The sequence below is a fragment of the Poecilia formosa genome, unplaced genomic scaffold, assembly GCF_000485575.1.
Source record: "Poecilia formosa unplaced genomic scaffold, Poecilia_formosa-5.1.2 Scaffold61, whole genome shotgun sequence".
Lineage (NCBI taxonomy): Eukaryota > Metazoa > Chordata > Actinopteri > Cyprinodontiformes > Poeciliidae > Poecilia > Poecilia formosa.
In genome coordinates, this window is record NW_006800000.1 from 234,620 (window position 1) to 256,149 (window position 21,530).

The following is a 21,530-nucleotide window of genomic DNA, read 5'->3' on the forward strand; positions in this document are numbered from 1 at the left end:
CAAGCATCCGTCCATTTGTCCGTCCATCTGTCCATCTATCAGTCCATCCATATATCCGTCAGTCTGTTCTTGTTGGATTGGTCTCCCATCACTGTGCAAGAGACAGGATACACTCGGACAGGTTGCCAATTCATTTACAGTCATCTGCATCTTACAAAACAACAGTTTTCTCCAAGTATTTTGTGAAAAACCTTTTGCCATGAGCCTTTTGGATTTCCTTGGGAATTTTGACTGATAAAATCATGTCTTATTTAAAAGATTTAGCGAGATTACATAGTTTACCACTATCTCTGCTGTTTACTTTGTTCTAGCTTTGAAGTCGACAAGTATATTGTCATCATGCAGAACTGAAAAAGACACTATCTTTGAATGAGATGAATAAATATATATTTTTTTCAAAATAGTAAATAAATATATAAACTGACAGTAAATAAGGGAGATTTGAAAAATGTTGCACCGGGAACAATTCGACTATAATCAATTTAGTGTCAAATGTTTTGAACAAAATAGTTCTAAAATTGTTCAAATGTCTTCCTTTTATGTCAAAACTCCACAGTGCACGGAGTGAGCAGTCAAAAGAGAGGTTTGCAAGTCTTTTGTCTCTCCACTGTCTCTTCACCTTAGCCGTTCCAGGCAGACAGCCACCCACCCAGAGTCTGGTTCTGCTAAAGTTTCCTCCTTGTTTGAAATAAGAGGACAGCTTTTTTCCCTCCTCACTGTTGCCAAGCACTGCACAAAAGGGAATTGTTGTGTTTTTCCTCTGTAATATAGCAAGGTCCTGACCCTGCTATCTAAAATGCCCCGAGATGACTTATCTTACAAGTTGGTGCTATACAAACAAGATTGCATTGAATTAATTTTCATTAGAGCTCCCGACATCCATCGCGAGACCTAAGGTCAAGTCGTGTTGCAGAATGCCACTCTTCTCATTAAACTGCCATATGAAATAATTAGGGTGTCAGACTTTGCTAGACCACTGGTGCCACTCTGCTCTAAAGTGTGCTACTTTATGTGAACTGCTTCTCCCTGACTAGTCTCCTTTCAACTGCTGACCTTTATGTTTGCACTTCAGCATTTATGCAAACTCTTCTAAATTGAAATGACATAACACCACCATAGTTAAGTTAATGTCAATATCAATTATTAGCGTTAAAGCATAAACTGTTATAATACAGTGCACAAAAGAGATTGGGTCATACACAGTAAACAAGACGTTAAAGCTTTCAGACATTAAATAGCAATGCTCTCTGCTTTCTCTTCTTGCGGCCAATAAATTAATGTAGGCTCCACGTTGGAGCAAGAGGTTAAGATATAATAAGGGGTTCTGGACGCTCCTGTTGTAATACAGTAACTACATTAAAATAAGTCGTCCTTCGTCCAAGTTAATTATGGCTGACATTTAAAAGAGGCCGCTCCTGTTGAAGCAGGTGGGAGAACTGAGAGAGAGGAGTGGGCCTCTGTCTAATTGAGTTTACTGCTTGCTCCAACTCTGATTATGCTTTTGTTCTGTGGGGAGTAGATATGTGAAGTGCAGCTGAATGAGGCTCTCACTCGGGATAATGATACTGGTTTTGTTATTATGGTATTTGTATCTTTTTCTTTATTGACAAGCGATTTGAAAGAAAGCTGGGGGAATAAAAGGTTGACCCACATAGTAAATGTGGCAGGAAATCCATATGTCTGCGTCTGTTCTTTAAGTACAGATTGATAACAGTAACAAAGTCAGTAAATTTAAAGGGAAGATTTTATCATTGGTAAACGCTGTGTATAGATTATTTCTTTTTTCTGTGTATTTTCTGAATACTTTTTACATTTTCTTCCAGGTTTGTTTTGTTAATTCAGATTTACATAACATTTGGCATCAATGACTTATGGTTTCAGTTGCTTCCACATCTTTATGTGGCCTCAGACTACAGAATACTGATATCAGGACTCAATGGGGACCTCGCCATCTGTTCCTGGACTCCATGCTCCTCTCTGTAATCACAGAGGCATCTTCGCTCTGAAGCTGTTTTATGACAGTACGGCCTAAAATCCCGTTCTCCCCTCACTCTCCACAGCTATGGCAGACTTCCATGTGCAGCCAGAGTCGGTGCATGCTGAAGAGTCTGGTGTGGCTCGATTCCAGTGCCAGATCCATGGTCTGCCAGAGCCGGTTATTAGCTGGGAAAAAGACAGACGCCCAGTGGACACTACAAATGAGAGGTTGGGCTGAGCATGGCCTGAGGTTGCCTTTCAAACAGTATTACTTTTTTGTCAACGTCCTTCACCTGACTCTTTCTCTCGTGTAGGTATACACTGCTACCGACAGGCGTTCTGCAAATCACAGGAGTGCGTGAAGAGGACAGCGGAAAGTTCTGCTGCGTGGCACACAACAGTGCTGGAGTAAAACACAGTGCAGAGGCTCTCCTGACTGTTTCAGGTTGTCATTACTTGCAGACTTGTCTCTCACGTGCTGTTTTCTTCCCCTCGCCATAAAAACTCTTAATTAAGCAGCATATTGTACTTTCACCTTTGTTTGTGTGCATTGTGTTAACGGACTGCATAAGATTCTTGGGAAATACATTGACGTTTTTAGCAATGTATTTGCTAAAAACATTGCTAAAACTGTTTTTAGCAATCTAATAATTTAGATAATTATTACACATAAATAATATGTAATAATTATCACATTATTCATGTGATAATTCACATAAATAATGTGAATTATCACATTATTTATGTGATAATTCAGTACACATAAATATTGTTGAAAAGTTCATGTTTTTCCAGTAATTAAATTCACAAAGTGAATTACTTTCGTTCATCACAGAGACATATGGTTTCAAAACTTTATTCTGTTAATTAAGGTGATTTTCCCACCTACAAACAATAACTGCACCAGGCCAATGAAAACATTTTTAATACAGAAATATGGGCTTACTGAAAATTATTGTGACAGTATATTTAACTAATTAACAAAAAAGCAATTTAACCATACCAACTTCTACTCTTTTTCTTGCAGGCTCTCAGTCGTCTGTTTACAAAGAGCCTGTGATTCTGGTCGGCCCGGAGAACCTTACCCTCACTGTTCACCAGACCGCCATCCTGGAGTGTGTTGCCACGGGATATCCTCGCCCCATTGTGTCCTGGAGCAGATTAGGTGAGAACAATACCTCATCAAAGCACAGAAAAGGCTGCAGCAGTGATGCATTCTGCATGTTTTTTTATTTTTATTTTTTATTTTGAGGAATTATCTGCTAAGATGAAGTACATTTTATTCAGCTGAACCGCAAGGGGCCACGTCCTGGTGGGTTTGTTTATCCCCGGTCGCCCCGCTCTGTGTGACGCGTATGTGTACACAGAATACGTTTCAGACAGTAAATCTATTGTGTATACACAAGGCAGTGGGACTCAACATTAAGCCTCAGGGCTAAACATTATGCTTGACTCCGTACTGATAAATATGTGCTTCATCTCCTCATGAAGTTGAACCTCTCTTCGAAGCGCAGGAGAGCCTCTGAGTAATTGCAGTGAGGTGCTGAGCCAGATACAATTAGTTCCTCCTCCCTACGTGTTTTTTTCACCCTTACTATCACTCAAAGTCTGTCTCAGCCAATTTTTCAGCCTCTTATCTGTTTTTTTTTTTTTTTTTACCTATTATCCCATCTGATTTGCTATCCTAAATGTAAATTTCTGCCCCTCCCAAGAAGTCAGCCGTAATCAGATTGACAGTATTGCCTTACGCAATGCTGCCAGAATGAAATGCTAACACGATGGGATTTGTGTGTATTAGATTATAGCAGGGAGACTTGGATAGGCTGCAAAACGAATCTGATAGTTTCACATCAGTCACTCCTTAATGCTAGAGTTAGTTTGTTGCTATTCATTGAACAGCACCACCTGCTAGCTTGTGCTCTTTCTTTCCTGACACTAAATTAATTAGTGGTTGGCAGAGGGAAGGTAATTAAGTGGAGTAAAGGGAAGGGAAAAAGGAATACACGCAGTGCAAATAAAACAAAAATGCTTCTCTTGAGACAAAAGGTCCAATGAATCGTTAGTTCTTTCTGGACTTAGGTGATAAAAATCAATAAAGCAGACTTTCTCAAATCCAAACTACAGTCAGGATGTTAACAGTGTAGAAAATATGTACGGATGGGCAGAATTGGTCACATAAAATTAAGAAAAACTGTAACTGTAATCACAAAGCGCAGCATCAGCAAAACTATTCAACCAGAGGATTTTGACACAAAGAGGAAAGACCCCAACGTTTGTTTGCTGTTTCTGTAAACTCCCGTCTCAGCACAGATGCTCAGCAGGCGTGATTTGAGTTTACTGAGGTGGTTTTGTGGCGAGTCGGATTGACAGAACCCCGTGTGCTTTAGGATGTTGTAGCAGCTTTGTAAAACAAATTTAACCCTTTGATGGAGCAGAGAAGACAGCCCACAAACTCAGGGAACAAAATATAAATTGTCAAAAAGTGTCCTGAATATATTTAGTGAGGAAGTTTGTCGGAACACAATCACAGAACTGTTGTGTATCATGAAATAGTGAAATACTCTTTAAATGTATATGTTAAACTTGGCAGTTTCCTTAGTTTTTTCAGGATTTTTAAGAGTTTGACAGAAACATTAATTAACAGAATATACGATTTAGTGATTTTTAATGACTTGTTTTGAGTAAAATATTGATTTGTTTTTCAAGACAAAACCAACAAAAAAAAAATGTGTTACTGTTTCTGAAATGAATTTTGTTCATTTGATTGTTTGTTTTCTTGTTGTTGTTGTTTTTTGAGTTGGTGAAGGGGGACATTGTTTATTAAAAGCATCTTTGAAAAACTCAAATCTAAATGAATTGCAGCCGAGGGTCATTTTCAATGATTGTCAACTTGCCTGGTGGTACTTATTCACAATAGGGTTAAAGAATATGGTCATTATTTACAAAGTAAAAACATTTGGACTTGCCTACAAGTAATTTGAACATACAGTTTGAGAACTACAATGGAGCAGTCCCATTATAGCATGTCATATTGGTCATTTCTTTTCACCTACATTGACATAAAACATAATAAAGAGCACATTGAATCTTTGACTCCTTCCTGGTCAAGTGTCCAGCACGGCACCAATCAGCCGGCCTTGCCGCTTGGCCTTTTAGCACATCAGATCATTCAGGCTGCAGGAGGAAGTCATAGATGGGATTAGAATGCTCCCTTGGCCTCACAGCTAATATCAGAGGTAGATTGAAGTCATTGTTGGGCCTGGCGCTGCAGATAGGGGGCATGGGGAAAGTGTGAGCTTATCACGTAATTGCAGTGAGAGCAGAATGGGAAGGCAGCTATGGCTTGTGTAAGGAAATAGAAGATTACAAGTGTGCTCCTATAGTTTCTTGTCCCAAAGTGGCATCTGAAATATTTTCATAGGTAAAAAAGGAAGCAATTTCTGTAGAAAATTTAATCTAGAGCAACCTCAGACAATATGAATGGAAAAGAAAATCTGCACAAGCTCCACTTAAAAGATGGCATAAAAAAATAAGCTTATAAATATAATGTTGATCTTTATTTGTTAACCAGATTTTAAATGGGAAGGTGAAAGAACCTTCCCATTTTAGGGAAGGTGAAAGAACAAAGGCACAGAGATCTTCTTAAAGCGAGTAAAAGGTTTAACATTATTTTTTCCGACTTACAAAGAACTCAGGGAGCAGCACAGGGGAACCAGAACCTAGGAATTAAGGATTTTCATGAGGAGAACCCAGTACAAACACTGAGAGGCATTTATACCCCCACAAAGGTGTAGCTATCAGGAGACAAGGGACAGCTGGAGGTTTGGGAAGCTGAACACCAATCAAACTCAAATGCACAAAAATTCAAAACAAAACTAAATACAAAGAGGTGAGCTGAAAAGACTAGATCTAAATAAAGTAAATGACAAGGAAATAAGCATAATGCAAAACCCAAGTACTCCAGAATTGTGATACAAATAGAGCTTTGTCCTACAGTGTTTCAACCAATCATGTAACCATGAAAAAATTAACAAGTGGAAACCGCTGCACTCAAGGATCAAGTAAACACTCTGACCTTCCTCCTTGCGTCTGTTGCATCAGCGCCATCTCCACATTATAATGCTGTACCTCACTCGCTGTGAAAGCTGCATCCTTGAGGGACAGAAATAGCACTTTCACTGTCAGCTGGTGGTCGTATTCTTGCATTTTGTTTCGTTCTTGCTCATGCTTTTAAACCTTGTCTAATCCTCACACACACACACGCACACACACTCCTGATAATCCCTGACACTACATGAAGGTATATCTGGGTAACACCTGCCCCGCATAGTGCCTTCTTGTCTTTGTGAACTGCTCTCCTTTATCTACCATCTCTGATCAGATGGCCGACCCATCGGAGTGGAGGGAATTCAGGTGCTTGGAACAGGAAACCTGATGATCTCAGATGTCGGTGTGCAGCACTCTGGCGTTTATGTTTGTGCTGCTAACAAACCGGGGACGCGCGTTCGCAGGACTGCTCAAGGACGACTAGTAGTCCAAGGTGAGTTCTCAATAAAAAGCGTTTTCCGTTTTAGTTATTCCTGTTTTTTTTTTGTTTTTTTTTTACATGTGCCCAGGTACAGCTGAGGTCACAGAATACCGCACAGCTCAGAATGAAGCTGCATGATTACCAAGGCATTAGCAGAGTCTTTTATGCCTTAAGCTGAGGCAGTGTCTCCACCGTGATAAATGGGAAACCTGTGTGACAAGTGTGCTTCATGTAGGTGTTCTTTAATTTAAATTCTGAGCTAGTGGGTGGCTTCAATCTCTCTCATACTGATACTTATGGTTTTTGCATAACTCTACCCCAAAGGGAAAAATGCAAGCATATCTTAAATTAATGTTCTCCCAAAAGTACAGAAGCAGTTGCTGTCACCTAGGATGAATTTCTGAATTTCAGAAGCTAAAAAATAAAATTAAAAATACTGAGCAGCTTCAACGAAGCTAAATTACTCAAAAGGTCAGGATGCACAATCTTCAGTAATGGCAGAGCAAAAATGATAAACTACCTGGGTAATTGTTTAGCAGCATCCATCAATCCATTAACATTAACTAACAAGGGCTTAGTAGGTAATCACATCTCCAGTATGACATGAACAAGTCACTTCTCTAAATTATACTGCGAAGCTGTATGTAATCACTCAAACAATGAATAGAGATAAGAGCAACTTTTAATAGTGTTAGCCATTAAATGAGAGCATTCTATCAAAAGCAGAGTAATAAATTTATGGAGGCAAGTCTGATTACATCTTTTATGGCAAATGGCTTTTTTTTTTTTAAATAGTGAGAGTAAAGACTGCTCTTCATTTGAAGGCGCAGAAAGCGCCGTGACACTGGCTGATTACAAATGAGACTCGAAGGCTTTGAATGGATGGGAGCTCAGAGAGAAAAATGTGGATTCTGTGAACATAAAAATTAAAAGTATAAAGAATGACATTTTCTTTAAACAAATTTTATTTTTAAAAGCATTAATTAATTAAAGATTTTTGTTATTGCCATAGCCAAGAAAAAAAAATACAATTCTTCTCCTTCTGCAACCTGTTCTTATTTTTCCCTTACAATGTTTTTCTACAGATATTTTCTCACAATATCCAAAAAGAATGCTTATCTATTTTTCTAAATATTAGCCACATATGCAGTCAAATTACTCATAAAATGAAATATTTTATCTATTTAAGGGGTCATGTAGTTTGATCTTCCAATCAAAAATGTGTTGTTTTTTTTCTCTGTGTCTCTTGAAACAAGCCAGGCAATATCTGCCGTTAGCAGTCCTCCAAGCAAACACATTGTGCCTGCAATTAATCTTTCTATTAATGGCTTTGTGAGCGATTACAGAAAGAAAATATCTATGTATTATAATTTCTGCGTAGATTGGTGATGAAATGTATAATAAAAAGCCTATTTTTCTCATTCTTAATATCATCCTATCCTTTTTCTTTATTGTATTGTTTTGTTTTTTTTCTTTTCATCACCCAGGGCTGCCGTCTCATTGCGCTGCATCTAACGCAGTGACAGCAAAGACATTTTTTGTTTCATCCCTTTTGACTCTGCAGCAAGGCCATCTTTAAGTGACATTGTAACAATACGCTGCAAACAACACAGCTGTAGTGGAACTGTATAGATGTGTCTGAGCTTGTTTTTAATTTGTCACACAAGAAACTTGAAACATTTTAAAATCCTTAATCCTGATGCATAGCGAGCCTTCAGCCCTTTGGAGCTGACCTGTTTATGTACCTAAAGATTTTTGGTTAGTAGCGTCCCTGTGTGCGTTAGTTGTTCACATAACAGTGCCTCGAAGGTGTAAGAGGTGAAAGATTGATGTTTGTAACTAAAAGGATGGTGGCCCTGTGCATTAATTGTCACCAAGAAGGAAACGGTCAGCCTCTACCTTGCTCACAAATTGATCAAATAGACCACACTTTGCTTCGGCCCATCGTGGTATTGATCCCAATCAATATTTCATTTCATCAGCCTGTCAACTCTAAGGCACTCTCTGGCCTAGCTGGGGACAACATCTGAAAGCCATAGATGTTAATTATCTGTCAGTTTCTTTGGTTTTTGTCATTGATTTGTGAAAACAAAGCGGTTCTGTTAACTTCAGAAAAATGTGTGTCTTTGCCGCTGTTTCATATGAGACAACAATACTTACTGGATGTCCTTGAGGAATTAGACGATTACTTTGTGGAAATAAGCCATTTAACACATTCGTGGAACTGATTTTCAATAATTATCCATTTGTAACACAAGTTCACCAGTAAAAAAAAAAAATCAAACTAGAGTAATGCAGACAAGGGTATTTGCAAAGTCAAGAAATAGACGTCTTGAGAAATTATATCAGGATAATTTTCTGGTGCAAAAACAGACTCAAAGAGGAGTCAAACTGTTGGGACCAGCAGTGAAAAGCAGGAGCAAGATAAATGACTTGTGCAGATGATTTGACCCGCACCTTTAGAGGTGCAAATCAATATCATCCTGTGCTCCCGGTGATCTCTGCCTTTGAGTTTGTCAGCTTTAAAAATAAAAATAAAAACTGCAAGAGTGGAAAAAAAAACAAAAACAGGCACTATAAGGCTTGGATACAAAGAGATAAATGAAAGAAACATCTTACGCTCTCAGCTTTCTCCTTTATTTCACTGCCCAGAGGCACATTTGCTTTTTCATTGGAGGAGTGGAAAAGCATCAGATAATGTTTGGTGTTAGAGGATAGGAACAAGAATAAAGGCTGAACAGCAGGGAGGAAAACCAAAGAGGAACTCGAAACAATGTGGACAAAGAAAAACAAGATACTAGGAAAACAATAATAACTAAAACAATATCAAATATATTAATATATATAACAAATTATTTTGTTCCTGTTCTATACTTTCGTTGTTGTCAATATGTCATTTGATGCCAAATGTTGATGCAACTATTCCCTTGGCTTACTGCTCCTTTATTGCAAAGGTTTATTGAAAGAGATGCTTCTTCATAACATTGAACTCAGGTGTTTATGTTCTCACCAACATGTTGAATAGTTTCATCTTCTTTAGAAACAAAATGTCAAAATGAGTCAGTTATGTGGCTGAATGTATTACAGTTTTGAGATTGAACATAGGCTGCATGTACAAAAGCATCCCAATAAATAGGCCTACTTTTAATGTGATTTTTCTTTTAAAATTGTATAGAAAAACACAAGCATGTTGAATGATTTCCTGCCGACACACTATAGAGAGAAATTCATTACAATAATATATTTTAATAAAAAAGTAAACAGTAAGTTAAATATTACAAGGCTAATTGAAAGCTGTAGATAAAAATGAACAGATATAAAACCTTATCAACATGAAGTTATTGGGATGTAGAGTTTGTTTTTAAGTTGTTGTTGTTGTTTTTTTATGGCACCAGTATTGTTCTTTATTGTTTGTTTTTGACAATATAGGAGAGAGAAAATGAGGAAGAAGAACAGCCTTTTTCTCGGGGGATTTACTTTACTCAATAACTTAAGAGAAAATAAAATGGGTTTTTTTTGGTTGTTTTTTATTGGCAAGTTTGTTTCATCACAGAACTTTGAGCACGACTAAAGCAGAAAGCATTGCTGATCCCCATTTGTTTTTACTAAGGTACAATGCAATCATGGTAGTGAAAACAAGACGCGCTCAACAGTCATGAAAATGCTAAAAGCAGAAAAAAATCCAAAACAATGCTCTCCATAAGACATGTTTGCTTACACAATGATATGTATAACTATCCATCTGCATAAACCCAGAGCTTCTGTGATGTGTGAAGACTCACTCTGGGAGTTTATTTGAATATTTATTTGTGTACATTGATATATTAGCTAGTACCAAGGTAAACTTTTTTTTTTTTTTTCTGTGCCAGCAGTTCTCCCAGACTAATTTAGCCGTCATTCCTGTCCACGGTTTACAGCTGTTGTAACTTCTGCAGAATATGCCATGTTGTAAACTCGCCTTGTCATGGGCATTTTTATTATTTTCCGACCCCAGTGAGACTTAACGCTAGCCCCAAGCTACTCATATTATCTAACAAGAGCAAAGGCACACAGGCAAAACCTCGTTAGATCAGTCAGAGAAATTATTAGCCAGCAGTGCCCATAAGTCTGCATAAAACCACTAAAATATGAAATAGCACTTTAATATTGCTATTTCATTATCCTGTCAACAGTGGGGTATAAACCTTAAAGATATCCTTTTGCAAAATATGTGTATTTGTTTTTGTCCCCTGGCCGGGTTTTTATCACAAAGAAACCTAGTTATTAACTTAAAGGCAGCTATAGGTTTAAACCGTTCCAGCTGCAATTGAAAATATTTGTACACATACAACTTTATTAGGTAGACCTTTACTTGTATTGTGTTGCACTGAGTCAATGTAGATATGAGGGCTGCGTTTCCAAAATACAAATTAAGATCTGGTCAAAGTGTAGACAATTGCAGTCATGTCGCTCATTTTTTTCAAATCTATTATCATCCAATTTTAACGAGCCTGTGCGATTTGCATCCTCAGTTTTCTGTTATTTGCTGACAGCACTGGCAGTCTGTGTGGTCTCCTACTGTCTCAAACCATCTGCTTCAAGGTCCGACGTTTGGAGATGGCATTCCACATTCTGGTTGTAACAAATGGTTATTTGAGCTCCTGTTCCCTCTCCCAAACCATTCTCCTCTGACTCCTTTAGCCCATATGGTTCCAACATAGACTTCATATCCAAAGTCATCTATATCTCTTCCTTTGCCATATATCTTAACAATCTGTCACAACAGATCCAAATTTAAGCTATTAGCTTGGATAAACCGCTAGACAAATAAATAAAATTATGAGTTAGCCATACATATTAACACAAATGTAATAGAACGTAAGAGGCTGCATTATGAGCAACATTAAAGATATTACTTTTATTTATTTATTTTTTAAAATACTAATAAAAATAAGAAGCTGTTGGATCTCTGATCAAACTAAGCTGTTGATTCACAAATGTATGATTAGCATAATGTTGTCTGTGTTCATTCATGCATAAATAATTAGGTTTAATGAATCTTTGATATGATTGAACAGACTGGGAGCTGCATTTCTGCAGGAGACAACAGAAATAAATAAACATTAAAATGAATTAAATGAAACAATATGTAAATTTAGTATGTAAATAACTGAAAAAAAAAGATTATTAGTAGCAGACTAGCTATGTGAAGAATTTAAAACAAATTAGAAATGTTGTGAAGCAGGTTTTACATTGTCTTACTTTCCTTCTTTTACCCTTCTGTTTACCTCCCTCCAGTCCTTTTTATTTACCTATTAGAGCATCGATCCTTTGTCTTTCATAATCAAGGTAATTGACCCTTGCCTGAATTATAGATTTAAGCCAGTATTTACACCTCACTCCTACACCCTAGGCACTTATATTTTTCTCACACCTACTCTCTCTTCCATTGCTATGTTGACACCTCAGGACCGAGTCTTTAAAATCATAATATTTGAAGTATCTGGCAGGTTCGCATCCCAGCGACGTGTAGGGTTGAAGGAGCGACGTTGTCTGATCACGTTCTCCGTTTCTCTTTCAGCTCCGGCAGAGTTTGTTCAGCCGCCGCAGTCCATCGCTCGACCAGTTGGCACCACGGCGATCTTCACCTGCCAAGTGCAGGGTGAGCCTGAGCCTCAGCTCACCTGGCTGAAGAACGGGCAGGTCCTGGAGCCAGGGGGGCATGTTAAGCTCAGGAACAACAACAGGTAGAAGAATATTACCCTCTGCATTTATGGGTCTCCGTTTATAAAATGCTGCGTGCATAAAATGTTGGAATTGTTTGAAACAATTGATTTCCAGTTTACATAGGCTGAATCTTTTTCTGCGAACAACCCAATAATTCGCCATTTAACGTGGGAGCAAAACATTTTATGCAAAAAGTAAAGATTGAGTTCTTTACTCAGAAAAACATTCTAATAATCTGATTAAAACCAAATACTTCTTATAAAATCCCGTGAACATCCTGATGCCAAACGCCACTTTCAACTTGATGGGCCTCGAGGTTTATGCCTAAGTGAGATGTGTTTATCAACTACAGTGTGTATTCAAGGCTCCATCTGGATGCTACTACGGTTACAGAGTACCAACTACGCAGGATGGGAAAAACTAAACAGGCTGTGCAATTCATTGATTTCTTCTTTTGTGATACTCACTTTATGCTCCAGGGTCACAGGAGGGTTGGAGCCACTCCCATTTCTCACTTATTGAGAAGGCATGTATACAAGCTTATAGATAATTAAGTAGATATTTGATGGTTTAAAAAAAAACAAGCAAAAAAAACAATCGGTACCATCTACTGGCAAACTCCAATCCTTACTGGAATATATACCAGCATTTGTAGTTAAAATTAAGCCACTTTTTAGACGTTTATGAGAAAATTCTGCATTTTAGGATGATTTACAATTCTGAGTTGACCTTAGTGGACAATTTGCCTGTGTGGGTGTTTGATCAATTTGTCTCTGTTTTGGTCCTGTTGCGCTGGACCCGTTGCACCCCGTCTGCTTACTGCGATGAAGGGCTCCGTCGCCTCCCCATCCACCCCACAGTGAACTTAGGAAATCTGGAATTTGATAAATGCCTGCGAGATTTTTTTTTTAAATATGTTGTATTTAATAACTTCTCATTTAGTGGACAAATGCTCCCTGTCCTACTCCTTTTACGCATGTGGTTTGAATCTTTTTATGTGTGCATTGTTTCCATCCTTCCCCTAATCCTCTTGTGAGATGGTTGAAAACTGAACTTTGTCTACATGAATATGGGTCAAAATCCCATTTTAAAACGAGCTTTTGATGCAAGGTTTTGTTTTTTTGTTTTTTATGGATTAAGGCACATCCAAAGTTCAATTTTCCCAGTTGACCCTGGCCACAGTTATCCAAGTACATCATTATTTTTCATGAAAGAAGAATGAAGTAAATGTATTGAATGAAATATGCTGGAGAAAAAAAAAATCAATGCTTACACTTCGCTGCAGTGAGTGAAAAGAGCAGACATACCCATTGCTCACATTCATTTCTCCACTCCTACTTGCATCTACTAGCCTGTATTAGCGAGACAGATGGAATGAGAGAATGCTAAAGGCAGAAAGAGAACAGGAAAGGAATGGATGAGAAGCCCGACTGAAATGTTGAATTAAAAAGGGTGGAAATGAACGAGCACTTCAGGGAGAAACGATGAGTCTGCAGGAAGAACAAATGGGCAAAGAGGAAGAGAGACCTGAAAGATGGAATGAGTAGTCGGAGCGTCACTTCGTTTCCTCGTCCCTCCGTTACAGATGACCCGCTGTAATATGAATCCCATGCATCACAAACTGAACTCTGTGATTGGGTACAGAGGCAGACCTCAGCTTGAGCCCCACCATTAGCTAATGAGCCCATAAACTCAGCTAGGTGGCCAAGAAATGCAATCAGGCGTGTGGAGAACAGAGCAGCTTCAAGAGCATCTTAAGACTGTGTCACTGAACTGCACAGTGGGTGGAAAGAACATGAAACAACGTCATTCTTTTTCACAGCTGGGTGCAATAATGCAGATGTGAAGGTGTTTAAAGCTGTTCGGAGGATTGCGCTCGCGTCCTGGGAGATAAATTGTTGTCTGCAGAAATACTCTGAATGAACCAAACTGAAATTAACACCAAGCTAAATGTTTATTTGAACCCTTGTTGGTGGAAATCGGTATTTATTCATTTTTTGCTATTTTCTTCAAACGTAGATCTTTATAATATCAATATTGCTAAATCTTTAAGCAGCCGTGAATGTTGAGATGCTGAGGTCTTGACGCTGTCAGCTCCTGACTGGTTAATTCTCAACATTTAATTTAATTGGATGTGCACCTGATTTATCTTAAGGTAACTCCTAAAACACTGGTTCTATTATTTTTCTTAGAGCATAAATGCTGACTTCTATTTTTAATGGGGGGAAATGTTACATTTGATCATTTTTCAAAATAACATGAAGCAACCTTTATCGGTTTGTTTTGGATGGTGAAATAAATGTTAAAAGATTAAAAGATGTCTGTTAGTAAAGATTAAAACAGTGGGATATAATTATTGGTATTTTAGACCTAAAGACAAACAGTCCAGCTTTGGAATCATATGCAGAGTTATGATTCTGCATATGAGCTGAACCGACTGTTCAGCTCAGTCGGTTTTGTCTCGACTTCTTGGACTTGCCTCCACGTCTTTAAAATTGACTCAGATTTTGAAAAAAATACTTGCGAACATCTCTGCGTCACAGTTGTGGATGGTATGAATTGTGCTTTGATTCTCCACTTTGTACAACTTTTGTAAAGGCATGTTGAAGAACAGCTTCAAGTTCAAAACGAATAAAGAATAAGTTCCATTAAAGACCAAAGCTTTTAACGACGGGTGAACGATGTTGCATTTCTGCAATAGCTCACACCGACTGTTAAAATGCTGAACATTTCGTTCTTACAGTTATTGTTTCTTTAATAGTTAAATTATTGTCAGTGAAAGCCAATCTTCTCATTAGTAACATTTGATTATGTTTTCAATCAGTTTTAGCCACACAGCAAAAATTTGTATAAAGGCATTAATACTAAAATGTTTGTTACTCTGCCTAGCAGTGGGGCCTTCGGTAAATTTTACATTTAACCAACGTTGTTGGAAAGCTTGTAGAGTTTCATCTGAAGTCAAATGTTTTAGAAATCAAAAAATATCAAATTAGATCAGGCACAAGTTACCTTCCAGTGGCACCCAAATCGGAAGTAATGACATGTAAATAAATTCAAGAGCTGCACGCGGCTCCATGTGTATATTCATGTGTTTATGTACTCATATTATGGCTGATGGTGGAGGATTAGAGGATATACAGTACAAAAGCCCCTGTAGAAAGATTTTGATTAAGGTGGTGTGGCTCACATTACCATGCGATTGTGTGCATGCATATAGAAAGACTTCTCCTCTTTGCCATTTCCCATGACTCTGACCTTCAAGTGCAAATTGGAAGCAGAATCGATTGTACGTTTAATTCACTCGCGCGTTTGCATGTGCATTAATCAAAATTTAAAAAAAAAAAGCAAGCAAGCGCGTATATTTGCACAAATATACGGTGGTGCATAGCCTCATTCATTTCACACATGTGCATAATAAAACATAAAAATTCACTATCATGCTGACCTTTACCCCTCATCTGAATGCATAATCCACACACCGAGAAACGGAGGGAGTGAAGCTGGCTGAATGACAGGACAGAAGAGTCGACTTGGCGCTCATGGTGAATCGTCACGCCTCAAAAGACTCTGTCACACGCAGCAGCACACTCTCCTAAGCACAAACAGACACGCTGCTTTGTAAGGCCTTTCATTACCAGCCCCGACTGACCAGGCTCCTGTGAAACACGTTTCCTCAAAGCCTCTGTTAAAGCTGTTGCTAATTATGCATATGAGGGTTTACCTCATCCTCATGTCTGCAAAGCAGCAACGCATGATCAGCCAATACGCACACGCTGTGATCTCTCATCAGACGGCACAACGATATGAAAGCTCAGCCGGCATTGTCTTAAAGTGAAACTGTGGCCGATGACAGGAAATGATTAATGTGTAACTTGTTCCAAGTGAGCGTGTGAGCGGCGTGCTCTTTAATTTAATTAACGGCCGACATCTGAGAGAACAGCCGTCCACGCTGATGTGGAAATTTGTAGTTGAAATGGTCTCAAAGTTCGTTTCCCTTCTTTTCTACTTTTGCCTGCTTTTTGGAGGGTTGTGTTTTCTCTCTCTTCACCCCATGCATTTCTTCCTGCCCCATTATATCTGGAGACGAGGCCTGGGCATTGGCCTTGACCTCTGACCTGCCTATAATCAGTCATATCCTTTGGTCCTTCCCTCCTCTTAATGCGCAGGCAGCTCCGCCTCCCTTCCCCCTCCATCCACACCTCTTCCTCCTGTTCTCTCTTTGTCCCCATATTTTCCTCCTTTTCACTCTCGCTGAATCCAGAACGGCCCCACTGCCTTTTGATGGGGCGCTGCTCGGAAACAACAGAGGGTAAACATGGACTAAGCAGCTGAACAACAGATCCTAAAACCCCACTGTCAGCTCCCCCTCCACCCTGACCCGCTGCCTCATCCGTCAATCTGTGAAGTGACCTCAAACTGATGAGTAAATGATGCTGTCAGCTTGTCAGGACAGGACAGCTTGGTTTAGGGCGCTCACAACAAGCGAACAGCCTGAATTCCAGTCTTACGCCTCCCATATCCTTTCTTCTCTTTCGCCTTTCTTCCTTTTGTCCCTCGCACATTGTGTACATCCAGGGTCTAATGTTGCATATCAATGTGAACTGTGTGATTGGAATAATCATTTAAATTGCAAAGCGACCTTCATTGAGTTGTGTCTCGAGAGGACCATGAGAACTACCATAAAACACAGATGTGTTTCAGTTTTGGAAGTTAAGTTATGTACCGAACTTAATCGGGAATAAAAAATGTGTAGCATGATAACAAGTTTTAGAGGAAGCTTTGAAGCTAAGAAGTATATTTATGGATTACAGCTTGCTTTATTGATAATATGTCATTTGTTCAGGTGACACAAATAGACATTTGGGCTCCAGCTTATTAATTTTATTTGTTTTTTGAGTGTGATTGTGGTGTCTTGTCTTTTATTATTTTAAAGATGCATTTTTTTCTTGCCTTTCTTTCTTGTGCTATGTGGTTTATTTTTAGTTTCACATTGTTTTCCTCATGATGTATAAATAAATAAATGTACTGATTTGGTTCAGAATTCTGTAAAATTGATATTTAAAATCGTTCCTTTCTTATGCTTCTTTTTTCACAAGTGTTTGTAATGCAATTTGATTACATGAACACAGACTCATCCATAAATACGAACAGAAGTGTTTTTTATTATTATTTTTTTTATTAAATTATGGTGCATTTCCTTTCCACTAAAAACAAAGTCAGATTTTCTGAATTTCCTGTTAGGAATACAAGAACGACATCCCCAAAGTTTGAATATTAACTGGGAAAGTTGGAAATTACCCAGCATTCCTGAGTTGGTATCCAATATGCCCTCTGCACATACAAAATGTAGTGCAGGTTGCAGGTATAAACAGCATTCCCTCTATTTTTTTTTGACATGTTCCTTTGGAGTGAAGACAAATACAATGATGTTGGCTTCTACTGGTAATCTAAATTACCCCCAATAACATAAACAGTCTGCCACTAGCACTAGTTTTCTGACATGCATGTGTAATGCCATTCCCAGATTCTCGACACAAATCAAGCGCACTATTGTACCAACTTGTACTCTAACATATTTTTGTCGTTTGTTCATTTCTACTTAAACTTTCATGTCACAGTAAAAAAGTGTTCAACACCACTTCTGAGCTACACTTCAGCAGGATATGATCACACGTCTGTGGCTTGTCACACACTTTTGAATGTTACTGTACCTTGTCAACAATCAGAAAATCCCCCCTCGTCTCCCTCCACTTCCTTTCGCACACACAGGGGGCCCATCAAGCCCCGGTGGCACCGGTGGTGCTTCCCGAGGGGCCTCCTTATTTTTCCTGCTTCTCTGGCATCTGGTCAGACTGACTGCCATCTAACACTCTATCCATCGCAAATATGAAAGGCTGTCACAAATATAATGGTTGATTGGCAAGCTGAGGCCTGGCGTACAGCCACCTTCAGGGTCAGAGGTGAGATTGGTTGGACCTTATTGACCTGATAACGATACAGATTGAATCCACCTGGCAGGCTGGGTGGAATAATGGCTGTTCCACCTCGCAGCCTATTCTGCCGCACATAGCTGTATCCCAGCACATCTATTTTGAAAAGGAAATGGAATGATTTAATTCTGCGTACTGACCCAGAAACTGAACCATACGCCACTATTGAGTCCTGAGATGCCACTTTTTTTTTTTTCTTTTTTTCCTTATGCCCCATTTTCCGGATCCAGGAGGTGTTGAAATTTAACCCTCCAGGCTGACATGCTGTTCTTTCCATAAATTACTTGCTGTTCCTTGGTGGAAGTTGGTGGCGTCTTGATAAATTTTGCTTCAACACTCCAAGGATGAATCTCGTCCATCAAAGGGAGATGACATTTAGCTTGGCAGGCTCTCACAAACAGCAGGTGACAGATTAGGGACGTACTCTGAGAGGTTGAAATCATGTGCCGGTCACTTTTCCTGTTTAAACTTAATGCACAGCAGAACCTAAATAAAAAAGAAAAGTCCTGTTAATCTCTTTAAAATGTCACAGTCGGGGGGGTTCTTGACATCAGCTTTATTTCAATAGCACTTCTACATAGCTCACTCTTTCGCTTGTCGCTGCTTGTGCTTTGTGAGTTTGTTCTTCCATATATTAAAGAATAAATAAAATAGTCTTGGCTTAAAATAGAGAAAAGAAACGTATAAAATCATAGGTTACCCTCACCTCCATAGTGTTGAAAATGTTTCAATACATGTGTGTGTTCTTGTCTTAAAACCTCCACACATAAGCGAATATATATTGTGCATATCCATGCACAATCGCATACAAAGCTGCCTTATATGTTTTCTTTAAGAAGATATCTGCCATGTGAGTGGGAAGGCAACCAAGCAGAGATAGAACCACGAGGACAAAGAGCAGTGAGTGGCAGCAGTGCAGTAGAGAGTGGGGGGCATATATGCGTGTGTGTGTGCGTCCGTATCTATAGGTACATGAATTCACATGTGTGCGCAGGCAGATGAAAGGTTTTACTGATGCAGGAAAATTACATTTTTTGAAACCCTGAAATGGGTGTATTGGATCCTAGGGGAGTTTCAGGACACGACGTATGCGGTTTGCATGAGTGAGGACGGTCCGTGCATTCCTCTGCTGTCTGTCATGCAGGAATTTGTGTCACAAATCTCTTTGCTCTCACTCAGCAGAGCACCAGGCTTTGTGCGCTTGACAGAAATAATGTCCCATTTACATTTTATGTTGTATCCTCTACTTTCTCCCCAAGACATGATGCAAATAGATTTAAGTCCATTTGCTTAAATGCAGACATCTTTAGTTTTGGACATTTATTAAATTATCCACTGTTTCATAACATCTGAGCTGTGCTGTGACCAGCCAGTTTTAACATGCAATGCTGTATCACAGTTTCCGCCACAAACTTTTTTCCCTCTGTTTCACATGTTTTAGAGTAATCACGAACCTAATAAATGCCCATAACACAGGACAATATAACAGTGCTTTCATTTTTTTTTTTCCCCCAGCAAGGAGCCACCAAATTGTTCAGAGCGCAGCATACATGACATACAGTGCCATAACTCTTGAACGCATGCACACCAACACTGAGTGATTCCACAAGGTTAGGTGACATTTCTGCCATCGGCGGCGTTACATCAACATGATAGATTTAAATGGTCCACACCTCAGTGGTCCGCGTTCTGACTCACCTGGAAATTTGTCCTCATGTACCCCAACGTCATTTATTTATCACGGCTGCCACCAGGCAGCAGACACTGCGATTGTGCTGTTGTGACACTGAAATAGTGTGTTTGCAAGTTAACGTTCAAAAGGTTGATGTTTTGCAAATAACATACAGTATAAATGTATAATATACTGTATAGTGATATAATAATGTATGAATGTGAAAATATTCATACACCACTTACTTTTTTTTTTTTTTTTTACATTCACAAACTTCATTGTGTCTAATTAGGAATTAGTGTCTTAGAGCTACCATCAGTGGTGCCGAATTTTAAATTAGAATGACAATTATACTTTTTTAATTACGGTGAAGATACATGTATTCAAACACTGAATTTCAAATAGAATTAAAAAGAAAGCTGTGGCATTCATTTGATTTCGGATCCGGTTTTCTCTGGTGCCTCTAAATGAGAACCAGTCCAACTAACTGCCTTCAAGAATTCACATAATTAGTACATACTTAACATCTAGCATCTGTGGAAAAAAAAGTTTCTCCCATATTAGCATAAAAAAATAAATGAACACACCAGACAAGTGATTGATACATTTTTTTAAACTTTAAAATAGAGCATATTATGTTAGAATGTCCCAATCAAAATCCAAATGGTAATCAGTGGAAAGTCTTAAACTGTTATTTATGCGAGTTCTCCATTCAATCTGATTTAGTTATATCTTTTTTTTTTTTTTTTTTTTACAAAAATGTCAATATCTAAATATGCAAAGCTGATAGAAAAACTTTAATGTATGGCACGCATTCATTAAACCATGTATGCTTTTTCTGACACATCCAGTATACATGTCTTTGTGTTGGAAAATTAATTTGTTATTGCACCATTTCAAAGTGTTCAAGGGTGGGAATATTTAGTCCGTGTACAGAAAGCAGTTAATACACAATGTTGAATACTTGTGAAAGTACTGTGGTGTTAGTTTTCAGTTTTAGAAACTCAACTCTTCCATCTTCTTTTTGTCTCTGTTCGCTCTTCCTCCTCCTCCTGCTGCCTCCACTGCTCTCAAAGCACCCTGACGATCTACAGCATCAGCCAGGAGGATGAGGCCATCTACCAGTGCATCGCTGAGAACAACGCTGGCTCCACTCAGGCCAGCGCTCGGCTCACCGTGCTGTGGGCGGATGGACTGCCTGGCGAGCCCACCCAGGTGCAGGCCGAGGCCCTCTCCCCCACCACCATTCAGGTGTCCTGGAAGGAGCCCAACCAGAACACTCAGGACATCATCGGATATGTGCTGCACATTCGCAAGACATCAGGTAGGGCTTCTGGACTGAAACTAGAAATGTATGTTGACACCTCTGTTGCTGTTTTTAAGAAATATTTTTCCAAGTCTCACAACATGAAGATTTGACACCGAGAATCCCCCAATGAAAGGATGCAAACTAGACAAATCCAGATTTTTTTTTGTTTTGTTTTGTATTTATTTTTCTCTAGGCTCACGCTGACAGTTCTGTTTACTCTGAGAGTAGCTATTACTTACTGTGTGATCTGATTTCAAATTTAGAGCTTTAAGTAGTTTTAGACAAATTCGGGAAACACTGATAACAATCCAGATGAGCTTTAGCACCCATGTGGCAGCATATTTTCAG

The 21,530-nt window shown here is 38.8% G+C and overlaps 1 protein-coding gene across 2 annotated transcripts in view; it reads left to right on the forward strand.

Annotated features, from left to right (window-relative positions):
• Positions 1–21,530, forward strand: part of igdcc3 (immunoglobulin superfamily, DCC subclass, member 3) — a 60,080-nt gene that overhangs the window by 31,575 nt on the left and 6,975 nt on the right. For both annotated transcript variants that reach the window (XM_007554016.2, XM_007554017.2), the window contains exons 3-8: positions 2,061–2,205; positions 2,292–2,422; positions 3,005–3,142; positions 6,359–6,517; positions 12,066–12,231; positions 20,950–21,197. In XM_007554016.2, the coding sequence (XP_007554078.2) occupies positions 2,061–2,205; positions 2,292–2,422; positions 3,005–3,142; positions 6,359–6,517; positions 12,066–12,231; positions 20,950–21,197 (987 nt within the window). The remainder of the gene's footprint in view (positions 1–2,060; positions 2,206–2,291; positions 2,423–3,004; positions 3,143–6,358; positions 6,518–12,065; positions 12,232–20,949; positions 21,198–21,530) is intronic.